The sequence below is a fragment of the Solanum stenotomum genome, chromosome 10, assembly GCF_019186545.1.
Source record: "Solanum stenotomum isolate F172 chromosome 10, ASM1918654v1, whole genome shotgun sequence".
Lineage (NCBI taxonomy): Eukaryota > Viridiplantae > Streptophyta > Magnoliopsida > Solanales > Solanaceae > Solanum > Solanum stenotomum.
This window is the reverse complement of record NC_064291.1, coordinates 51,709,793-51,720,874: the sequence shown is the minus strand read 5'-3', so window position 1 is coordinate 51,720,874 and position 11,082 is coordinate 51,709,793. Positions and strand designations below refer to the sequence as shown.

The 11,082-nt window shown below is 33.8% G+C and overlaps 3 protein-coding genes across 3 annotated transcripts in view; 2 read left to right on the top strand and 1 right to left on the bottom strand.

The window, feature by feature from the left end:
• The window catches only part of LOC125843139 (receptor-like protein Cf-9), a 9,271-nt gene extending 5,219 nt beyond the window's left edge, over nucleotides 1-4,052 (top strand). The window contains exons 2-4 of the mRNA XM_049522363.1: nucleotides 632-691; nucleotides 1,339-2,251; nucleotides 2,842-4,052. Coding sequence (XP_049378320.1) covers nucleotides 632-691; nucleotides 1,339-2,251; nucleotides 2,842-4,052 — 2,184 coding nt within the window. The remainder of the gene's footprint in view (nucleotides 1-631; nucleotides 692-1,338; nucleotides 2,252-2,841) is intronic.
• Nucleotides 1-11,082, bottom strand: part of LOC125841404 (serine/threonine-protein kinase SAPK3-like) — a 119,136-nt gene that overhangs the window by 96,323 nt on the left and 11,731 nt on the right. The window lies entirely within an intron of this gene.
• LOC125841402 (receptor-like protein 9DC3) lies at nucleotides 3,973-5,351 on the top strand. Its single transcript, XM_049520523.1, has 2 exons — nucleotides 3,973-5,148; nucleotides 5,224-5,351. The coding sequence occupies exon 1, from the start codon at nucleotides 4,061-4,063 to the stop codon at nucleotides 5,135-5,137; it is 1,077 nt and encodes a 358-aa protein (XP_049376480.1). The 5' UTR covers nucleotides 3,973-4,060; the 3' UTR covers nucleotides 5,138-5,148; nucleotides 5,224-5,351.

Genomic DNA, 11,082 nt, shown 5'->3' with positions numbered 1-11,082 from the left:
TGGAAACCTCCTTGCTCAAGGGAGTAAAACCACGACCTGGCCTGCCAGGACTTTTCAAAACTTCTTTCACTAATCTTCTTCAAGCAAAAGTAAAAGCAAGTTTACAAACCGAGATTAGTCTACTAATCCCAACTCTAAGCAATACCTCCTATTACTTAGATGAGCCAGAGTAGATACAACACTACCCACTAAGCTATCACCCTTAGACAACTTAGACTTTGCTAAGCGGATACAACACCGCCCACTATACTAATCCTAACCGATTAATATAGACTTTTAGAGTAAGAACCTAAGTTACCCTTAACCTAGTTCTTACAATGATTCAAACAAGTTTGAAACGTTTCTTTCACAAAACGAATCCTACAATGTAAGCACTATTACAAGCAAACAAAGTGACAGCTGGTACAAGAAGCTCTTGAAGTAATCGATCAGATCCCTTGTTGTTCTTGAAGCTCTTGAAGTAATTGATCAAGTCTCTTGCTGTTCTTGAAGCTTGAAAAATATTTCTCACTTTTGAATGAATGAAAATATTGTTGTGTTTTGTTTAGTATATACCACAAAAGTTATTACCAAACGTCCAAGCAACCTCCTTACTTCTGATTGGTGAAGTACTCTGCAGCTTCTGATGCAGACAGCTTTTACAGCTGTACTGCACTTTGACACTGGACGAGCATACTCTGCAGAGGACCAGGTCCCTGCACTTGTGAGGAGATCATCAAAACACCAAAAGGCATAAGCTCTCAACAAACCTCTCCTACAATCATCTGGCTGGGCCCATTCCTACTGGGAAACAGTTCAATACATTTCCAAATGATTGATATTGTGGAAATCCTGATTTATGTGGATTTCCACTGTCAAAGGAAAGGCGTTGGCAATTTGTTTTGTAGAAACATAAAATAAATGCTTTTGACTTTTTGAAATGGAAAACTGTCCCAAAACTATTGACATAGAAAAATACTCTCTTATCATGAATTAACTATGACATTGGAATATTGTGGACCGGTCCCCCACTTGATCGATGAGGTTTTCTGTTTCATAACAGGTTCAAAGTTTAAGTATTAAACCAACAAAATGTTGATAGTTTAGGCGAGTTTTGAGGTATTAACTCAATTAAATACAAGCTGCACTGTGAAAGGATAGATTTAGTCAAAATTGACTCAGTCTATCAAATATCAATGATAGAAAAGTTGTGTGACTTAATAAAGGAGGAAACTGACTTATTCTCACACTGTATATATGATGGAGTACAAGTTCCTAGTTTGTTAGATATATGCAATGGAGTACCAAAAATTGCTAATAGCTTTCTGCGTCTATTCACTTTTTATAATTTTTATTCAGCAATCTAAGCTTACATATGCTGGGCAACATCTATGTCCCCGCGATGAAGCTTTTTATTTGCTTCAATTTAAGCAAGACCTCACAGTTGATCCAAATGCTTATCATTGTGACAACAAGACCCGAGGCAAAACTTTGTCTTGGAATGTTACGGGAGATTGTTGCCAATGGGATGGTGTCACTTGCAATGGATTTACAGGTCATGTCATAGGCCTTGATCTTTCTACGAGCTGTCTTAGGGGAACCATCCATGCTAACAATAGCCTCACAAAACTTGGTCATCTCCAAAGACTCAACCTTGCCTTCAATGAGTTGAATGACTTTCCACTTGGAAATAGTATTAGTGAACTCACTAGTTTGATGCATCTCAATCTTTCAGCTTCTGGATTTGCTGATGGGAAGATGATCCCACCAGGATTATCAAAGTTGTCTAAGTTGATTTCACTTGACCTCTCCAGGAATTACATCCAAGTTGCCCGAACAACCTTCACAAGTTTGCTGCAGAATTTAACCAACTTAGAGGTACTGTTGTTTGACAACGTGTACGCACCATTTGAGTTACCTAAGAATTTTCCTTCTTCCCTTAGGAAGTTAAGTCTTGAGGGCACCAACATGTTTGGGAGCATAAGTGATTCTCAGCTTTTTCATCTACCAAACTTGCAAATGCTGAGATTGGGATCGAATCCTTTATTAACAGGCACTTTGCCAAATTTTAATTGGAGTTTCAGTAAAAGTATTTTGGAGTTGGACTTTTTTTATACTGGTATTTTTGGGAAGGTACCTGATTCAATTGGTAATCTCCATTCTCTTTGCTATTTGAACCTCATGAATTGTCATTTATTTGGCTCGATTCCAGAATCAATTGGCAACCTCACTGCAATCAGAGAGTTGACACTTTCAAATAACAACTTCACTGGTAATGTTCCCCAGGGGCGGCTCAACGTAATCGGAGGCCTAAAGCGAAATCTTAATTAGAGGCCTAAAATCTAAATAACCTTCACATGCATTTATTTAAAATTTATTTTCTCTTACATTTTTAAATGCAAAGTATTACCTAATATTTTTTTTATATATAAATGATTTATTCGATTTCTTTTTCAATTATTAGTTTTAAATAAGATTTTATTAATTCAACGTTGAAAAATATTATTTTACTCGGGCAATCATTATATGAATTGTTAACATAGTTCTACAAGTAATAAGTTGACAAATTTCAAATAAACCTAAGAGTTAGAACCATAGCTTTGATGAAGTTGATAATTTGGTTACTCCACATTTTACTATGGTTGTTGTAATGCTTGAAAATCTAAGAAGAAATGGAAAAAGAATTTACAATTCAATTTGTTCAACACTTTTCAACTATTAATTGATATTTTTGANTTCCTTCTTCCCTTAGGAAATTAAATCTTAAAAACACCAACATGTTTGGGAGCATTAGTGATTCTCAGCTTTTTCATCTACCAAACTTGCAAGTCCTGGGATTGGGATGGAATCCTTCATTAACAGGCACTTTGCCGAATTTTAATTGGAGTTTCAGTGAAAGTATTTTAGAGTTGGACTTCTCCCGTACTGGTATTTTTGGGAAGGTACCTGATTCTATTGGTAATCTCCATTCTCTTTGCTATTTAGATCTCTCTTCCAACAGTTTATCTGGCTCGATTCCAGAATCCATTGGCAACCTCACTGCAATTAGAGAGTTGACACTTTCAAATAACAACTTCACTGGTAATGTTCTCTCAACTATCTCAAAATTAAACAAACTTGTTCATTTAGGTCTCTCAAACAACCATTTTCAAGGCTCATTTCCAGAATCCATTGGCAACTTCACTGCAATCATAGAGTTGAGACTTTCAGGTAACAACTTCACTGGTAATGTTCCCTCAACTATCTCAAAATTAAAGGAACTCGTTTATTTAGATCTCTCTTCCAACCATTTTGGAGACTCGATTCCAGAATCCATCGGCAACCTCACTGCAATTAGAGAGTTGGGACTTTCAGATAACAGCTTCACCGGAAATGTTCCCTCAACTATCGGAAAGCTGAACAATATTGAATACTTATTTCTCTCTTCCAATAATTTTGAAGGCTCGATTCCAGGCATCTTCACCAACTTTTCAGAGTTATCTATTTTAGCTTTTGACTCTAATAATTTCACTGGCTCATTCCCTTATTCAGTTGCAACCTTGACTTCCCTTCGCATGTTAGAGTTGCAAAACAATTTACTAACTGGTCCACTTCCCTCTAATATAAGCGGACTTCAAGAGCTACAACAACTTGATTTGTCTTTCAATTACTTCACTGGCGCAACACCCCTTTGGTTATTCCGTCTTCCATCCTTGATTTCTTTATCTGTTCAAGACAATCAATTAACCGGGAAATTGCCAAATGAGCTCAAGAGCAATTATCTAGAATACTTGCAATACGGTAAGATTAATCTTTCATACAACAAGCTGCATGGTGAAATCCCTGATTGGATGTTATCCATGAGCCTTGATCGCCTGGATCTCTCTCATAATTTCCTCACAGGCTTTGAAAAACAAGCATGGCACTCAAACTACTTGCCCTACCTTAATTTGGAGAACAATTTTCTTCAAGGGCCTTTGCCTCTATCCATTTGTGACATGATTAACCTTGAATTCCTTATTTTGGCTCAGAACAATTTCAGTGGTTCAATCCCAGGATGTTTGGTTAACTCCAATAGCTTCATTCTATTTTAGACTTGCGAATGAACAACTTTCATGGAGAGATACCGAGATTCTTACCTACAGGGTTACAGTATCTTGGCTTATATGGCAATCAATTGAGGGGACAAGTCCCGCGATCCTTGCTTAACTGTACAAGCTTGGTAGCTCTTGATTTGGGGAACAACAAGATAAATGACACGTTCCCCATATGGCTGGAGAAACTTCCAAACCTACAAGTTCTGATTCTTAAATCAAACCTCTTTCATGGTTCAATTGGTAGTTTGGAGTCCGAATTTCCATTTCCAGAGTTACGGATCTTTGACCTTTCCTGCAATGGGTTCACAGGAACTTTGCCATCAAATCTTTTCAAAAGTTTTAGAGGTATGATGGATGTGGATGAAGAAAAAACAGGAATTACTCGAGCTACTAATAGGACTCACAGAGATTACCTTTACCATGTTAGTTTGGTGATAAAAGGTAATGAGTATGATATGAGAATCACATCAATTATGACGAGTGTTGATTTATCAAGCAACAGGTTTGAAGGAGATATTCCAAATTCCATTGGAAGTCTGAGCTCACTTGTGTTACTCAACCTGTCCCACAACAGCTTCCGTTGTCATATTCCTGCAGAATTTGCAAAGTTGCAGGCGCTCGAAGCATTAGATCTCTCATGGAACAGACTCATTGGAGAAATTCCAGGTCCATTGTCGAGTTTGACATTTCTTGAGGTCTTAAACCTTTCCTACAATCATCTGGCTGGGCGTATTCCCATTGGGAAACAGTTCAATACATTTCCAAATGATTCGTATTGTGGAAATCCTGATTTATGTGGATTTCCACTGTCAAAAGATTGTGGAAACAATAATGAATCACCACTTGAACACGATGATGATGATGATGATGATGATGATTCATTTTTTATGAGCGGGTTCACATGGGAAGCAGTGGTAATAGGTTATGGTTGTGGTATGATATTTGGATTGTTGATAGGAGGCCTAATGTTTCTATTGGAAAAACCAAAGTGGTATGTGAACTTTGCTGAAGATATTGCTCAACAAATTGCTGCTAAGAAGCGAACAAGGCAAAAGAAGAGACGTCAAAGAAGAATGAATTAGCAATATACCAGGTATGCATCAAAACAAAACTTTATGTAGCTGTTTATTTTTTCCTAAATATTCAAAATCTCTATTTGTGTGTGCAGAGGTTGCTGGAGAGTTGGACAAGTTTATTAGCAATGGATGCATCTGTTACACTTGATTTCTATAGTTTTTTGGCAAATAATTAATAAGCTTTTAGATGTAGCAACCTCTGCACTCTATTTGTATTATAATGTATCGTGCTGTATTTGTATTGTGTTGTATTGCTAGTTCCACAACTATTATTTATCTCACTCTATTTGGGACTATTTTTAACTAGAAAGAAAGCTAAACCCTACCAACAAATTCAAATTGAGCCACACAAAAAGGAATGCCATCAAACCTAAAAAAATACCAACAAAGAAACGTTTCAACAAATTTATCCCAATAATTGATGCAGTCGTCTCATCTCATCCATTCTACTTGACAGCCTCAGATTCACCTGGAAATAACCTCATCAACATCATATTATATGGATCTAGTTATGGTAACTGAAAAATGGAAGTTTTAATCTCACTATCAGCTAAGAACAAGTTGTGTTTTATTGATGACAAAGCAGAAATACCAAAAGAAAACACATCTCTTTTTTATCACTGGAGGTCTGCAAGACAGCGGGTTCCTTCCTCTCGTTATTCACCCAATGACTATGTGTTACTCACTGATGGAGAACCTGAATGTTATGAGGAGGCCATGGAAGATGAGCACAAGGATCAATGGATTGATGTCATGCAAGATGAGATAAAGTCTCTGCATGAGAACCGAGTTAGTAAAATTACCCAAGGGCATGAGAGCTTTGAAGAACAAGTGGGCGTTTAAAGTTAAAGTTGAAGAAGACAACTTGAAGCCGAGATACAAAGCTACATTAGTTGTTAAGGGATTTGGTCAAAGAAAGGGTATTGACTTTGACGAAATATTTTCTCCTGTTGTGAAAATGTCCTCGATTCGTACAGTTCTAGGTTTGGTTGCTAGTCTTAATTTATAGATTGAGCAGATGGATGTGAAGACGACTTTCCTTCACGGTGACCTAGAAGAAGAGATTTATATGAAACAACCTGAGAGCTTCAAAGTAGATGGTAAAGAAATTTTTGTGTGCAAACTCAGAAAAAGTCTCTATGGCCTAAAGCAAGCTCCTAGACAGTGGTACAAGAAGTTTGAATCTGTTATGGGGGAGCAAGGCTATAAGAAGACTTCTTTAGATCATTGTGTATTTGTACAAAAAAATTCTGACAATGATTTTATCATCCTCTTGTTGTATGTGGATGATATATTGATTGTGGGTAGGAATACTTCCAAGATTGACGAGTTGAAGAAAGAGTTGTGTAAATCTTTTGTTATGAAAGACTTGGGTCATGCCAAGCAGATTTTGGGTATGAGAACTACTCGTCTCAGAGATGAAAGAAAGATTTATCTGTCACAGAACAAGTACATTGAACGTGTACTAGCTAGAGCGCTTCAATGTGAAGAATGCTAAGCCTTAGTACACCTCTTGTTGGTCATATAAAGGTGAGCAAGAAGATGTGTCCTACAACTTAGGAGGGAAAGAGAGCATGACCAAAGTTTCATATTCCTCCGTCGTTGGAAGTCTAATGTATGCAATGGTATGCACTAGACCTGATATTGCTCACACAGTTGGTGTTGTCAGTAGATTTCTCGACAATCTCGAAAAAGAGCATTGGAAAGTTGTGAAGTGAATACTCAGGTATCTTAAAGGAAGCTCAGATGAATGGTTGTGTTTTGGAGCATCAGATCCAATCTTGAAGGGCTATACAGATGTTGATATGGCAGGTGACCTTGATAACAGAAAATCCACTACCGGATATTTGTTTACTTTTTCAGGGGGAGCTATATCATGGCAGTCAAAGTTGCAAAAGTGTGTTGCACTATTTACAACTGAAGCAAAGTATATTGCGACTACTGAAGCCGGCAATGAGATGATATGGCTAAAGCGATTTCTGCAAGAACTTGGATTGCAACAGATGGAGTATGTTGTCTATTGTGACAATCAGAGTGCAATAGACTTGATCAAGAACTCCATGTACCATGCAAGAACAAAACACATCGACGTTAGACATTATTGGTTTCGTGAGGAAGTGGAGAGTGAATCATTTCACGTCAAAAAGATCCACACAAGTGAAAATCTTGCAGATATGCTGACCAAGACAATATCGAAAGACAAGTTCGAGTTATGTAAAGAACTTGTGAGTATGAGCACTCTCTAAAGAAGATAAGGATACTCCTTCTAGTGAATGAGACTGGAGGGGGAGATTTGTGGGGTTCCAGGTCCATTTTATTAAAGTCTCACTTTGGTACAACTAAATCTTATCAAGATAACTACATAGTTGCAAAGTTTGAAACTTTAGTATTTTCATGATGTCATTGGTGACATCATTACTTGTAAATTTCTTCAATAGAAGGAGCTCATTAGCTCATTTATAGAATACATGCACCAAGATAGAGAGAAAATATTTGAGGGCAAAGTGAGGTATTCCATAGACTATACAAGAAAAATAGAGTGTGAGTGATATTTTAGTAAAGTGGAAATCAAAAGAGTGTTATTCCTTGAGTGTGTAGTAGTTACTTTGAATATTGTATTCGTGACTATAAAGTATAAAAATTTCTTGCTATGGTGATATCAGTTGATCCTCTTGGCCCGTAGTTTTTTCCTTATTTAAAAGGGTTTTTAGCTTATTCTTCGCTACTATTAGGAAATGGATTTCATTGGAAGAAACTTTTTGTATGGTTGTTAAATTAGTGACAATTTTCTAATTTTTAAAAGATAAACGCGTACACTTTTGAAAAAATATTCAGACGACTTAATAAAGGAGGATATTGACTTGGGTCAACGTACGGTAATACATTATTCATCATATATAAAGATGAATATACTACAAGTTCCCTTCTATTCACTTTTTATTTATACTTTTTGTAGGTTGAAATATATTTAAATCCGACAACAATAATTGTATTCTTATTACATGATATGTATTTTGGATATGATTTCAAAATAACATTTCTTTTAAAAATAAGAATGTGCTCGATCTTTACAACATTCCAAAACTTGGACAAGGCTTTTTAATAGGCCATAGAAAAAGAGGGAAAAAAATAACTTACAAAAATGACTATGTTTATAGGGTTATTAAAGTTCAATAGTTATAAATATGTTATTTATAAAAAATGACTACAATTTATGTTTTTTTCTAGTTATATATATTTTTTATTTTTCTATTTATATATTGATACAGTTTTAATTATAATGAACTAAATAAGGAAAATGCATTAATTATACAAATTCAAATTGGTATCTAGTTTGTCTTTACTCTTATCAACCTTCAGAAGCAGCCGCTCCAAATCCTCCATCAACATGTTTTTATTGGTATCTAGTTTATTATTTTGTGTACTTTTTGTGCGATAGACTAGTTTTTCAATTCGAGTACTTTATGATTTTCTGAACCATCTCACTTAGTTACTAGTATATAAAATTGTGTTTTTCACACAAAATAAAATATAAAATAATTGGTATCTCTATTTATAAAATTTAAAATATTAATAAATCAAAGATACAAGTATTTATAAAAACTTAATTTATTAATATATTAAATTAGATAAAGTATAATAATTTAGTATATAAACACGACAATTTGGAAAATGAATACACTATTGTTAAGCAAAAACTGAATACACCCAATATGTATAGCATACATATGAATACATTGATGTTGAACAAAAGATGGATACATTGGACAACTCAAAAACAAGAGAAATGGAAAATAATAGAATGTGTAGGTAGCAAAGTGTGTAAGTATTCTGTATAAAAAGTTAAAAAAAGCCAACAAATGTCAATCTCTTTTTGGTCAAGTTTTTTTTTTTCTGTAATACTTGAGGCTTGATATTAACTCATGTATTTGTTTATAAAAATATAGTATCAATGTATCCAACTATACTTATATTGCCTAATTGACCTTTCAAATTGGACAGATTACTTATGTATCCAAATCTATATATATAATAAAGGAGAAACATAGAGAAGGTGATGTGGCACCTCTCTATGGCTTCCAATGACATTTTTCTTTTTTCTCCTTTTTTTTGACATTTTTTCTTCATTTCTCTATATATAATCTATTTACTAACTAATTTAATTAACAAATACTTTACAAATTGAATATTCCTTGGTAACAGCCAATCCACGTACATCTTTACATTAAAGCCCAAGTGACCCTATGATGCAGCCATGACAATAATATTTACTAATGCATTAATTTTCTTCATAATAGTAAGTTAGAGCATTTTCTCTCCACGATTTCTCTTCACGTAATGTGTATTAACTTTTGGTATTAATCACTGATAATTATAGTGAAAATTAATTGGGAAATTTTTGTCTTTTGATACTCTACTGTTTGCCCTTTATATATCTTCCTATTCATCTTTNTGATTATTTGTATATAATTAACTTTGCTATTTATTGTGTAGTTATATCCATATAGTATAAAAGTATAAACTGTAGCTATTTATTTTAAATGTATATTAATGCTTGCCATATTTTGTAGTTTTTTCAACTAAACCCACTTACTAAAGGTGGGTTTACAAATATAGCCCATGACACATGTTGGCATATGGGCTCCTGGATTACCAAGTTCCCTTCATATCCAAAATGTATATCATGTAATAAAAATTGCTAATACATTTCTGCTTCTATTCACTTTTTGTGCAACAATCTCAGCTTACATATGCTGGGTATCGTTATTAATTTCAAAAGCAAAACAATCATTTTGATGAATAAAATAAAATAGTTCGAAGTAGTAGACAATTTTTTTTTAAAAATGTTCAATTAGTATTCATTAAGTAAAAAAGGTTTATTTTAATTCACCAAATAATTTCATAGCATTGAAAGAGATTATGTAGTTGTTTGTACCTAGAACTCCATCCTAAATTTTTCAGTTTTTATCGCTTTTCTCTTCATCTGAATTGATGAATATAGACACCTCAACTATTGATTAGTTTAAACAAAAGCAAAATAAAATTCAAAAACAAAATCTTCTCTTGTGTCCATTTGTATTTCCAAAACATTGTATTTGTGAACATGAGAATATCAAAATTACTTCAAGCCAAATAGCACCGGATACATTGCAAGGCAATATTTATAGTGATTTTACATTTCTACACAAAATAGTAACAAGAAATTCCAGAAAGAGAAACAATCATAAATAAAGAAATTAAAATTGAAACAATACTTTGTAATTTGAAAAAAATCTATAAATGATTAAAATCTTACAAACAAACAATAGAAGATAGAAAAAGTAGGAACTTTACCATAAGAGTACGTAGAAATGCTAGTGGAAGAATTTCAAGATGACAAATTTGTATTTGGTAGTGGTATATGTATTGATTTAGCTACAACTCTTCATATTCTTTAATTTAAGATTAAAAGGGGGAAAACCTTGATTCATGTACTCATTTAAAATTCTAGAAAATCCTAATTGACTCTTGTTAGATCTTCCACATTCTCTTTCTAATAAATAACTTACAATTCAAAAAATAATTAAAATAATATAATTAATAAATTAGATGTTTAATTTAGTCTAGTGGTAAAATAGTAATCTAACTTTTCATCTTTGAAACTTCCCACTTTTAGTAAGACTAGTTTCACGGCACGTGCGTTGCATGTGTGAATCGTATAATATAGTATATGATGTTGTAAAGTGGAATTAATATTACTATATCAAATCTTGAAAGACATAAGAAAAGTTCTTTTAAATGATTAATACAGATTTTCAGAGAGTTACTTGTTTTGTGAGATCAAAATGACTAGATATCATTGAAACATTTCAAAATACATTTAAAGTTTAAATATAGGGAGAAAGTGACATTTCTTAAGTAGTATTGTCTTTTACCTCATTAGATTATTTAAACAAAATTAACCAACAAAA

Excerpts from the sequence above, each read along its gene's own strand:
- LOC125841402 (XM_049520523.1), top strand. The coding sequence starts at position 4,061 with ATGAACAACTTTCATGGAGAGATACCGAGATTCTTACCTACAGGGTTA.